Here is a 13,483-nt window from a genome sequence, read left to right as displayed (position 1 = left end):
GTGGGAAGCATTTAAAAAGCCCATTCTTTGGCCCCATCCGTCAGGGAATGTTACCTTATCTGCAGGGAGAAGACAGTAAACTTGGGGTTTCTGAAAAAGCTAATGAACTCAACGAATTAGAAATGTGCTGAACCAGAAGGAAAACTTGATAGAAATTTCCTTCCCAGCAGACTTTGGGAGTAATGATTATCATTACTCAAATTTGTACACCCCCCCCCCCCAAAAAAATGTTTAAAAAAAATTCTTTCTCCTTGGACTATAAACATGTGGGTTGCCTCACAAGCGCGGGACTCAGGCGCCACAACTCCTCAGCACACCGAAGAGTTGCCAGCTCAGGTAACTCTCCAGCAGCCACTTTCCCTCTGCTCGGCCAAAGACCCCACTGAAGAGGGCCATGAAAGGGATAGAGTTCATGTACTTGTCCTCAAATCTCATTTACTGACCTATTTGCTCAGCAATAACTAAATAGGATAAATAGGAAAAGAAGACATAGCTCTAAACCTAAGAAGCAACATGACTCTGTCTAAGGCCTCCGCAGACTGCAGTGTATCTGAAAGGAGAGGGCTCCAGGATGGCCTTTAACACAACTTCTGCTTAACAAGGCTTGTCTTGTACTGAGCAAGTAAACAAAGGTTAACACTCAGCCTAGGCTGAAAAACAGCCCAAGAGATTTCATGACACCAAAGGGAACTTAAGAACAGGTGGCTAGCTATTCATTAAAATGGGCCTGAAAGGATGTGTGTGATTCGGAGGCAAAGAATACAGGTAGGCACTATTCATTAAGGAGGCTGGAAATGAACTTCTTAAACATTTGGGGTCTACATCCCTTCCTCAGGTAAAAAGAGGTTTTGGAGTTCTCCTGTGTATTAATCAATGCAACTGCCTTTCTACTGCTTCTGCACATACATTTTGTAAAATGAATTAAGTCTACTAAATCTTTTACAGACATTCACAAACATCTTACCTTAATATCATAATGGTCCTTCAAACCATCCTCAACATGATTTAGAAATTCAAAGATATCCAGTCTATCCAGACAGCTGTCTAGAAGTGTATACATACATTCAAAAGCTGCCTTTCTAATGTCTAGACCGTCATCAACCGTGTGCTTAAATGGGCCCATTTCTACCTGTTAAAACAAGAAGGGACATGCAAGCGCGTGGCAAGGAAAAGGTAAGTGCAGGGCAGTGATGCGATCTAGCGCACTCACCTCTCTTATAAGTTCCTTCCTAACTTTTGTCTCATTGTAAAGATGTGGAAGAACAGAGTCTAGAAGGTCCCGTATCAGTGATGGCTTGTTATGGGCTGCAGAATTGAATGTGACCAAGGCCACTCTTCTTACATTCAAATCTGGGTCTTCCAAAGTTTTTAGAAAATCACCTGAAAAATTGTAAGAAAAACAACCCACTCATGCCAAGTTTAAAACACACTTCACAAAGTGTTCCTCTCTAAGCTGTCTTAGTGACTGTGGGTTATCACAGTTATTTCTTCAATGGAAATGAAAATGGAGGTCACAGAAAAATCAGACACAAAATTAAATGAGCCAAAACATGTATTTCAACAGCATGGAAATAAACTACCAGTGTTGAACGTGTGCACATTTTTCAACGATAGTCACTCTAGGCACCAATAATGCAGACGATTGGGAGCAGGACATAAGGCTGGGTTCACTATTTTTATAATAGTTTATAAATACATGAGTTGCCCAGAAGTGATGGAGTCAGCAGCTGACAAACCCAACACCTCAAAATTCCTTATAGTTCACAAGAAGTGGAGCTCAATACAGACACGCCAGGGATACAACCAAAGGACAGAGAGTCACACCCTAACATGAAAGTGTCTTCACTGAGGAACATGGAGTGTAACAAGGAGACTACAACCCAACCAATGCCAAATACAGTATCCAGCCACCGTAAAACCAGAATTTTAAGTCTGCTACTCTGCAAATGTGCAGGAAAAAATGAGAATAAAAAATTCCTTAAGGCCACAGAGTCAGATCATTTCCTGTGTTAACAATGAAACTTTGGACAGGTCCTTGATCCCAGTCCCTTCGTTTCCCAATCAGTAGTAGATAAGATCCCTCTGGAGAGGGCCAGAGAGCAGAGGAAGAGCATGCACTTTGTTGAGCAGCACTGAGGGCTGCAGACACTAACTATTCCTTGTTATAGGATCCCAGCTCATCATCAACCACCTTCAGAATCTCAGGGAAAGGAGGGAACTACAGGGAGCTAACAAACATGACTAGATAAGGGACAGACTACAAGGACTGCATGTTGGTAAACTGAATGCTGAAACTCTGCAAACTTCTGCAGGTCTTTCCCCATCCTGACTTTCATAATACAAAAGTTTTAAGTATATCTATGCAGACAGTAAGGAGGGACCAGACATCTGCTCACATAAACCATTTCCAGGTCCTAGTACGACCACTCATCTGTATCTCTGCTGCTCATCTCTGAACTTTCACGCAGTTCAAAATGTTCACTACCAGCTGGGCGTGGTGGTGGTGCACGCCTTTAATCCCAGCACTCAGGAGGCAGGTAGATTTCTGAGTTCAAGGCCAGCCTGGTCTACAGAGTGAGTTCCAGGACAGCCAGGGCTAGGGCTATTCAGAGAAACCCTGTCTCGAAAAACCAAAAAAAGTTCACTACCTCTGGCCCCCTTTCCTGCACACTGAAGAAGGCATGGATCTACTTAGCCAAATCCCCCTAGTCCCCTCCCTTGTACCAACACCGGTCCTTAAGAAAACACAACCTCCACCCTGCGGGTCTGGATCACCACTGACATCAAGGTCAGCGACGTTGAGAACTTAATAAAGCTTTATACTTTTCCAAAGGCACCAGGCCTAAGTGTCGTTGCCACTCACCTATGCAGTTCTTCAACAGTGGGTCAATAGGCTGAGGATGATCAGAAATCGTGAACTTCACAGCTGTAACCACTGAGCTCCTGGCATATGATGACCCTAATCAAAACATATCGCAATTACAAGTCCATTGGTATGCACTCCCCAGTGACCATGAAAGACATTTTAAAACTGTGTCACAGAACCACCAATGTCTTCAACAGTGTAAAACTATCATTGTCCCAACAAGCTATTCTCTAGCTCTCAGGAAACAGAGGACCTAGCCCTCACAAAAAGTCCGAGTTAAATACAATGGTCAAGAAAAATTTAATTAAACACTATTTTAACTTTTATTATGAATTATTACCTATTTATTCTAATTGAGTAAACACTGACAAATCAAAAGTATTTTTTGCCTTTAAACTCATCATATACATGGCTTTAAACATGTTTTTAAAAAAGCAGATGGTAGTTCCTCATTAGGCATCTTTCAAGGCAACTAACTGTCAATAAACTTATAGATGACCAACCCTTGCCACTCACCTGATATCAAATACCCTTTAAGCCGTGGGAGGAGCGTTTCAGGGTCAATAAGAGTGAGCTTCCCTAGACATTCAGCCACGACATTCCTGGTGCCTTCCTCCGCACACTCACAGTGCTTTAGCAGCAAGGCCCAGATGTTCTCAACATACGGCTTAAGGCCTGCCACCGATGCAGAGCTAATGATCTCCTTCAAAGAGTGAAGCAGAAGATACTGCCTTTTGGGCTGGCTGGTTATTTCTTGTAGTACAAACGGCAGGTACTCAGGAAGGTTGCCTACACTAATGCTACCTAATGCATAGGANGCNGCTGATTTNACTTCTTCACTAGGAGATGAGAANGCCTCTAATATTACAGATTTTAATTCCAACTGCCCACTTAAGTCAATATGGTGTCCAACTTCTCCGAGAGAAAGGAGTGCTAAGAGACGAATGGAATCTGTAGACCTTGAGTTCTTGACATCTTGAATAAACTGACCTACTACGGCAGGTCCCTCTTTAGGACACGCTCGAGTAAGGGCAGCTACACATTTGGCAATGGAATAGTAAGACTGCTTATGAGTGAGAGCTGTGCTCTGAGAGTAAACTGGACCTGTTAGCATGCGCAGCAAGTCCATGTACCCTAGATTGTTTGTTCCAGTGACAACCAGAGCTTGGAAAAAGTCTAGCATGGCACTGAGAGCTCCTCCCTGGAGTAGAGGTGACCTCACAAGCCCGATCAGTTCATGGAGAATAGATCCGCTTATCTTTGACAGGGAGGAGGGGTACACCTTGGCCAGGGTGGTAAGGAAACTGATAGCCATCTGCGAAACGTGCATATCGCTTTCGCTGATGAGAGGGGGGAGCTCATCCAGAACTGCATCAATCATGGCGGCCGTCAAGCTGTCACTGTAGTTCTTAATGAGAATATCCAGGGCAGAGAGGGTCCCCAGTTTCAAAGCTCTTTGATTTTTCCTGAGGAATGAAGCAAGGATGGGGACTCCCTCTCCCAGCACAGGCCTCAGATCTATCTTCAAAGGTGACCCAGCAATCAGGGTTAGTGCTTTTACAGTTGTTAGCCGGGTAATCTCATTCTTGAGTCTCTCCAAGAAAATCTGAAGTGTATTTGATAAATCAGGACCCAAATTGTCTCCAAGATTGCAAATAATCTGTCCCATACAGGAAATAGCCCTTTCCTTGACTTCCTGATCAATGTCAGCTGCTTTTAAGCGCTTAATTGTACAGGTGAAGAGGTCTTTGATGTAAGGTGTTGCATCAAACGAGGAGGGCTGGTCTAGAGGACGGATCACTTTGACAAGCTGCTGAGTGACAAGAAGGGCTTCTGAAGTTATCTTGTAAAACGGGTCTCCAACACAGGCCACCACCGGAGGGACCAGAGCCTGAACGTGAGGATGGAAAACTTGAGGAGAGTGGTTACAGAGGATGACATACAGACACGACAACGCATCAATCTTCAGGTTTGATGAGCTGGACTTATCATTCAGTGAGAAAATGATTCCTGAAAAGCCAACAAAACATCTAATCATTTCTATGCAGTCTTCACAAAGAATTAAAAACCACCCTTCAAAAACTTAAATTTCTATCTGTATTTTATTTCTAATGTGGGAGAAGCATAAAAATCTATAGAAAATATTAAATCCCCTTTCTTACAAGGATCTAACTTCATGTGTTCAAAATGGTCAAAATAAGGTACAAATTATCACAAACTTCTCTTGTAAGTGAAACATTCATTCAAGCTTATGTAAGTGCTAAAATCAAAGTGCTTAGTAAGTACCCAAAGACGCACCTGGTACAAGTACAGGAATGTGCTGGGTTAGTGCTCCAGGCAGCACATTTACCAGTTCAGTTAACATGTTAAAGCAACACTGTCGGGTCTTTACACTCTTCTCTTTCATCTGTTTGTGTAGGGCTTTAACAATGTTGGGAACCTGCAGTTATAATACAGTCATTAGTGTGCTGCCCGAAAGGTACTTCCTCCACACACCTCTAACAACTCACAGGAACTGCGCACAAGAATCGACCTTTGCTCACATTTCCAACTCAGCTCTCCAATACTACTCAGACAGGCACAAGTACATGGGAACCAAGTTTCAATCTTGCACACACACGGTATATACTCAGTTGTAACTACATTTTCTCGACAGCTTCAAGAAAGTACAGAAAAACTTCCATAAGCACAAGTCTCCACTGATTACAATAATTTCCAACCAAAAATTTAAGCAAAATAATTTATAAATACACAAAAACAGTAGAGCAAATTATGGAAAACAAACAAAGAAACAAACAGCAAACAGGGTATTTTTCCTTCCTTCTTTAGTTTGCTATTGCAATAGATGACGCCACACCTCAAAGGCAGGAGCAGGGTAAAACGCAGATATCTGACCGACGTGTTCTCATGTTTAGCAAACTCAGGTATGAGTTTGCTAACAAGTCATAAACACAAGGTTATTAACAGGGACCCTGAAAAAAACTAATCATGCAATAAAAAAGTAGAACGAGATTAAACACTCTTTCCCCAACACAAAGAAAACTGATCTGAGAAACAGACAGAGTCCTCAGTCTTCCTCGTGGTTCTGCTAAGCAATTTCTCTATGCTCAGTCAGCGCTTCTCTACTCATGCTCTATGTACTATTATCACCTATCAGTCTGTACTGCCTGCCTGCCTTCCGCCCACCATCCATCTACTTTATACCATCCTACAGTTTATAAGTAATGGTTTACAACCACCAATGGTTGTAATATGAAACCCATTAACTTTGAGTTTCCCTAAATGACCCTGCACTCTCCTTTCTCCCTGAGAACAAGTTGGTGCACATTGCTGCTGGTGGCTTTCAGCACACCAGCACACACTGACCTGACTCTGCAGCATTGTTAGGGGCGTGTCTCCCTGCTCCATTGCGTCAGGGTCACATAGCCAACTTTGCACTGGACGAGTTTGTTTCAAAAGAGACAGGTATGCATGAAAAACATCTGCCTTTACATTTTCTTCGCGCTCTTTAAATCTGGATATTAGTGCAGGAGAGACAGTCTTGTAGAATTCCGGGAGCATCTCATGCCGCGTGCTAACTACAGCGTCCAGACACTTGGCAGCCGCGCGTCTCACTTTCCAACTCATGTCGTCATCGTCACTGTATTCATCGTCACTCCCTAAAGGGAAGTTTCAATGTGGAACAGGCTATTAATGGTGTACAGAGTACATAACTCAGCACAGTGAGCTGGTGTTCTTAACCAAGACACTTAGTTAAAACAGCTTCGCATCTATAGCATTTGTGACAGCCATGACTGTTTTAATAATGAACTGTGGCTTGTTTACAATCTTCTCATTGAATCTGTCTAAACTCATAAATTCCTCAAGCACTGAACCCAAGTCAAGACTCAGTAGAGAAAAATCGACCAATGGGCACTCATAAGAAAACTACAAAACTGACTGGTTATAGACCTATAGACCTAGTAAAGACAATAGTTATGATTAATTTTTTGTGAGAAGAATCCTGTCACTGGCTTCATACATAACTTTTCATTGAATCTTTTATGTGCTACTGGAACAAAAACATTTTTTCCCAACTTTTTATCAATCTGTGTGTGGAGATCCATTCTTCATGAAAATGTTCACCATTTAACAACAATCCTATTGAGATGTCCAAAGAAAAATGAAGTATTACAGGCAAGTACAAGGACTCAAACATATCTATATTTAGTAGTTAGAGATTAATAAGAACCAGACCAGAAGACAGACAGCAGAGAGGTATGTTAAATGAGAGCACTAACAGCTAAACAACTGGAGTCATTTGCAACCTTGTCCATTACTGCACTGCATTCAAGACAGAAGGGCAAGAAATGACTTGAATGAGCGAGCGAGCATCTGTGTGAGATCTACTGCAGAGAGAATGGAAAGCACTTGCTGGAGTAGACTGAGGTGGCTGTGTTTGTGTGCTTGTTTTTTAGATGAGTTAAATTACAAATTTTATAAGAAAACTGCATAAATTTACACAAAATTAAAGTCTTATAACAGGAATCCTACCAACCCATATACTCAGTAATCTACCCATTTAAATATATTAGAAGCCAGGCGTGGTGGCGCACGCCTTTAATCCCAGTACTCGGGAGGCAGAGGCAGGCGGATTTCTGAGTTCGAGGCCAGCCTGGTCTGCAAAGTGAGTTCCAGGACAGCCAGGGCTATACAGAGAAACCCTGTCTCGAAAAACAAAACAAAAGAAAACAAAAGACTAATTAAATATATTAGAATTCTTCCAAACAAAAGAGCAATAGCATCCCCTTGAAGCATTCCCACAAGTCAGTCTGACTTTAACCACATAAGCCATAGACATGTCTACATCATTCGTGAGCATCCCACAGGCCTCGATGTAGGATGTCAATACTAACCATACTCTGAGTATGTACCTTTAGATTCATTTTTTAAAAGCCAAATGCTTTATAAGAAATATAAAGAGTAGAATGGTTGTCCACTACCATGTCCGAGACTCTAGGCTCAAGTATCACAAGGAACAAAACCAAGGTACCATGTTCAGTTCAGCATCCTCCCCATCCTAAGCCTGACTTCTCGCAGGACACAAAGGCAGCTCCCGTGCACCATCTGAGTACCTTGGTCATCGTCATCCCCACCGTCAGCATCCATAGCGTTCTCGTCTTCATCTTCATCATCGTAATTGTAGTTTGGATCGTAGGTAAGGTATTTTAGACAAATGTTTATAATGGTGGAAACATGAGGATAAACTTCTTTAGGGCATCTAAATACAAAGATAGGAGCTGCTTTAAAAGCACACACGCAAACTGCTTCCCTCCCGGACTCAGTTGTTAGCAGTAATAGCAAAGTGGTACCTCACCACAATTTCTGCCCCATGACCTTCATGTTTGGAAAGATTTATCTTTCAAAACATATTTAATTTTCAGACATGCATCCCACACATGTACCATATACCTATTTTAACTATATTGTTCAAATAGGAGTAGTAAAATTTTTACTGAGCATTTATTTAGCATGGTCTTCTCTCACAGTGTGTTGAGAATCAATGAAAATGCATATATGCCTACAGAGTCAAAATTAAAGGAGCAATTTATAGTTCTTCATAAACTGGACAGAAATAGATGTCAACATTTACAATTTTCAAAAGTTGGCATGGAGGTGGTGGGACAGCTTAGTGACTAAGAGGACTCTGTTCTTGTAGAGGCCTGGGTTCAATTCCTCACCATCCACACGGAGGGTCACACCTGCCATTAAGTCCAGGTTCAGGGAATCTGATGCTTTCTGCGGATGCCCATGAGTACCCATGATGCATACACACACACAGCACAAATATTTAAAAATATTTTTACAATGGCTTGTCTATAAAGATGCTTCTGTAAACCCTGACATGAGGACCAAGTCCAGTCTGACCCAGTCAGGATGGAGACAGCTATGTTACCGCTCTGGTACTTCTTCCCACTTGAGAGAGGTCAAAGTAAACAACACAGTATGTACGGCTGTTAGATTCTAACAAGGCCAAATGGTTTCAAAGTAAGTGAGGCCACTACAGCTTAATTACTATTTAATGAGAAAAACACACGTGAAATTGTATGTGCTTAACTATTCTATTCTTCAGAAATAATTTAAATAAAAAGATCTTAAAAACTTACCTTCTCACAAATGATTCAAACGCCTGAATGCAGTATTCTCTTAATTCATCATCATCTACATTACAAAATTTTACCACCAAAGGAATTATCTTTTCAAGGTATTCACCTAGGAAAAACATATTGCCTCTTAAAACTACACACTTTAAAAAACAAAAACAAAAAAACAAAAACCCGGTTTTATATGAGACAATTTTAGGGGCCAGAGGGCACAGGTGCCTGCACAAGCCCGAGGCTTCCGTGTGACTCCGAGACCCATGTAGGACAGACACAGTTGAAAGAGACACCCCTCTGAAGCACTTGACAATGGCTTACCTATTCTATGGCCAGCTTGCCTACTAATAGCAGCAATACACTGGATGTAGGTCCTTGTTGTTGACATGGAGTCATTTTTGGACAACTCTGACAACAGATGTTCAATAAGGTCTACAAAAACTATATTTCCGCAGCTCATAACTAGGTGGCCAAGAGCAATAATTGTTCTTTTCCTCACTGCAAGTCTAGGGCTGGTCAGCTGGGGAAGCAGACAGGTCAGAATTGAAGGGTGGAAATTAACAAGCAGTCCTCCTTGCCTTAAAGGGAAAGAAACAAACAAAAACAAATAAATGCAACATGCCAGAGCACTAGCAGTATGTCTAGACTCTAAACAAACTGGGGAGAGAAATGAGAACTCACAATCAAACAGAAAAGCTGAATTCTCACTATCCCCTCCAGTGCAACCCAGAATCCTAAGCTAAATGTATACATCTGAGATGTGGTCCCCAAATAACCCCTAGAAGTGAGACCCATATTACTACTACAGGCCGGCTAACCAAATGGCTGGCAAAACACCAAATAAACCCAAACGCACAATGATTCTGTCACTTTCCTCCTTCCAAGACTTCAATGCATTCTATCTAGAGTCTTGTTTCTGAGTGCCTACACCTCCAAAAGCCCGGCATCCCTTCTCCTTCTTTCTCTCTGGTTCTTTCTGTCCATCTCATACCCAGTTTTACTGGTTCACTTGCCCCCAAAATCATTGTTCCCAATCACCTCAACACACACATCTAAATCAGCCAACAGTATTCATAGCATCATGTACCAACAGTGCTGAAAAGAGAGTCATGTGGGCCATCACTGCTCATCAGTTACACCTCATGCACTTAACGCCCACCTCAGCAGGATTTCTACTTCCTTTCTATTTACCCCACACCTTGGCAAATCAATCAACCAACCGCTCTGCTTCAAAACTCTTTCATGTGTGCACCCCACATCTCAGCACATGTAGTTACTCGAGTGCCACCTAGTCTTTAAATTCCACTAGTCCCATAAAAGTGTTACTGAATAAGTCTCACTTAGTCTTGATTCTGGCCTTTCCATTATTATCTCCTAGAGCAGAAATCTAAGTACTCCACTATGTGCCAGGGTACTGAGAGCCCCTCACTGCAGATATTTAATATACACACATTTTTCTATACCAAACTGCTCAGCTATTTTTCAACTTAAATTAACTACAAATAAATAATACCCATAAGAACTCATCATTATTAGAAACAAGGACACATTGAAAGTGAAGTGCCCTTAAAGGTTTATTTTCTCAGTAGTTCAAATCTATTTCTCAGCCAGCTGCCATAGAAAGTAAGAGAGCAACAAATGAACAGAATCCAGCCCCCTACCCCCACCCCCAAACACATAGTATAGACCCGACTGCCAAAGGCTGGCACGTGTTTAGCTGCAGACTTATGACTTCCAGTAAGGCATCTCTTCACTTAAGCAGATGAATGGACAGAACAATAATATACAAACTGCTAAAAAAAAAAAAAAAAAAAAAAAAGGTAAATCACATTTTTCAGAATCAAAAAACATCTGTGATGGGCTGGAGAGATGGCTCAGCGGTTAAGAGCACTGACTGCTCTTTTAGAGTTCCTGAGTTCATTCCTAGCAACCACATGGTAGCTCACAACCATCTGTAATGGGATCTGATGCCCTCTTCTGGTGTGTCTGAAGAGAGCAACGGTGTACTCAAATACATAAAATCTTAAAAAAAAAAAAAAAAAAATCTGTGATGCATCTTACATTTTCTTTACCTCTAACCACAGATATCTAGGTCAAGTTTTATTATATTAACCAAAGAAAAATGTCAATAGTGACCATAATATTTGTAGTACACGCACTACAAGAATGCCATGGACACTTACTTACCTGCTCAACATGTCAGCCATGATATCCAAGGCTTCGAGCTGAACAGAAACATCTTCCTGCTTCGCTATTGCACTGGTAAGGCGTCCAGTAATCTTTTTACATACATTAGCAGCTAATGCAGAGCCTACAAGAGTAAATAAAAATTTCAAGTGTGTTAAAATTCATATCCCCATTAGTTGCCAAATATTCAACAGGCTAAAATCCTAAGGCATTTAAGAGATCATTGCTAAGAAAAAGTTAAAAATACCTCATTAGACCTGACCTCATTAGGGGTCCAGGAAATGTGACAAATCCTACTTTTCAGGTCTTGCCAGGCAAGCACTGAGTGACCGCTGGCTAGGAAGCCTGTAGTGTTTGGCGAACAAATCTCTACCCTGAAAGCATCACAACTGCTCTGCTCTGCTCTTGAGTTCTCTCTAGCAACAGCCTTAAGTCCTGCTGAATTTGCATGCCAATACTTAAACAGCTGCTTTAAAAGACAAACAAATAAAAAGGTTTAAACTTTAGAGTCAGTCACGTGACCAAAGGGTGAGATGTTGCGAGCGTGCAGGCTGCACCCATCACTTTAAAGTAGGTCATGTTTCAGACTGCCTGGATGCCTGAAGAGAGCCAAGCAACACTGGTATGCTTGGCACAATCAGCACCAGTTTGAGATGGAGAGAACTGTTTTTCCTCTTGTGGTGCTAGGAATGGGACCCAGGGCCTCATCCAACGTGGGCATGCTTTACCACCAAGGAACATTCAGAGCACCCTCCTAACTGGAAGTCAAAAGTCTGGGTGGTGACTTAATCTTTGCACATTTCAACTGTGTGATGTTTAGAGTAAAAGAAGCAACAGAGAACAGTACTGATCATAATTATTAGTATCTATTAGTACTATTAATTATTAGTATCTCACATAATAATACCAATTTAAAATCCTCCCACAGTAGGGATATGATCATTTCCCCCATTTAGAGTTAGGACAATAATTTTCAGACTTCTAAATTAAACACAGGTGTTAAGTCCAATCTCAGATTCACATTACCTAAATAATTCTGGCAGAAGCCAAAAGTCAAAATAATTAATGAATTATCAAATTATTATTATTAATTATTATTAAACTATCAAGTAACTGGAAAGGGCTCAAACTTAATTAAAGCTACTAGTAAACTGAACAGTTTCATTCTATGTCTTAGCTTTTTGAATTTTACACAATAAGCTTTTATCAAAAACTAAATCAAACCTAGAATTACAAACTAATCAGAAATTGGTGTTTGCTTATCTTTTCCCCCACTGCAGAGGCGACATAGCGCACACCCTGCACCAACATAAATATCCTTCAGAACAGACACACAGTACACTTAATGAACTTTTGCTTAAAGGTTACGTTTATGTTTAAGAAAAATTAGGCTTCAAATCACTCCTCGGTGCCTGGGAACACAGCCAGAATGTATCTCCACGTGGAAAGGAAACAAGAGAACCCATTCTTGCTCACCACTGGAAGCTGGCGGAAGTTCTCCAATCACCGTTTTCAGGCCGATGCTGGAAATGTCCCGCAGCTGCTCCTTGTCGGAAAGCATGTTGGTGCAAAGGGTGTCCACGATCGTCTCTACTTGGTACTCTTTCACTTTACTCACCAAAGGGCCAAGGCTGCGAGACAGACAGACAAGGATAACCACAAAGCAAACTGTACAACTATCACCCTCATCTAGCAACAACTGTCTCTGTCACTGTGACACATCAACAAGCATGAAGGCGAGTGAGTGGTGCGGCTCCTTGTGGGTGGTTTCCAATGGCTCCCTAGTGATTTCCAGCAGAGTAACAGGCACTGAAGACGATTTCTAGCCTGCACACCAACCCTTCACACACACACAGCTCTAATCATCAAGGTCTGCTTCCAACAGCATTCTCCAATAAGGAAAGGTCCATTCACGCTTACATTGCCAACTCTGAACTTTCCTATTAGTGTTCTAGTTTCTTTTAATTTCCCATCTAAAATTTAAAAGCATAATGAAAACTTCTAGACCTATTATATGCTCCCAAAGCATATTGCACAACTTCTATTTTATACTGTTGATATTTCTATATTATTCCTGCGATCCAACACCCCCCCCCCCCAAGCATAGAAGCCCTGCCCAAACTCTAGCACATAGCAGGCGTCATTGTCCTTGGGATAAGAATAGTCATCAAGAAACCATTGCTTGAAAAAAAAAAAAAGAAACCATTGCTTGGGCTGGTGAGATGGCTCAGTGGGTAAGAGCACCCGACTGCTCTTCCAAAGGTCTGGAGTTCAAATCCCAGCAACCACAAGG

At 41.6% G+C, this 13,483-nt stretch overlaps 1 protein-coding gene across 1 annotated transcript in view; it reads right to left on the bottom strand.

The window, feature by feature from the left end:
• The window catches only part of Cand1 (cullin associated and neddylation dissociated 1), a 35,623-nt gene that overhangs the window by 4,551 nt on the left and 17,589 nt on the right, over positions 1-13,483 (bottom strand). The window contains exons 3-13 of the mRNA XM_021204413.2: positions 12,667-12,821; positions 11,191-11,314; positions 9,325-9,581; positions 9,013-9,118; positions 7,981-8,126; positions 6,233-6,525; positions 5,165-5,306; positions 3,383-4,876; positions 2,864-2,959; positions 1,211-1,380; positions 965-1,129 (exon numbers count right to left, since the gene is read on the bottom strand). Coding sequence (XP_021060072.1) covers positions 965-1,129; positions 1,211-1,380; positions 2,864-2,959; positions 3,383-4,876; positions 5,165-5,306; positions 6,233-6,525; positions 7,981-8,126; positions 9,013-9,118; positions 9,325-9,581; positions 11,191-11,314; positions 12,667-12,821 — 3,148 coding nt within the window. The remainder of the gene's footprint in view (positions 1-964; positions 1,130-1,210; positions 1,381-2,863; positions 2,960-3,382; positions 4,877-5,164; positions 5,307-6,232; positions 6,526-7,980; positions 8,127-9,012; positions 9,119-9,324; positions 9,582-11,190; positions 11,315-12,666; positions 12,822-13,483) is intronic.

This window comes from Mus pahari, chromosome 9 (assembly GCF_900095145.1).
Source record: "Mus pahari chromosome 9, PAHARI_EIJ_v1.1, whole genome shotgun sequence".
NCBI classification, from domain to species: domain Eukaryota; kingdom Metazoa; phylum Chordata; class Mammalia; order Rodentia; family Muridae; genus Mus; species Mus pahari.
Note: the sequence above shows the minus strand (reverse complement) of the source record. Positions and strands in the feature narration are given on the sequence as shown.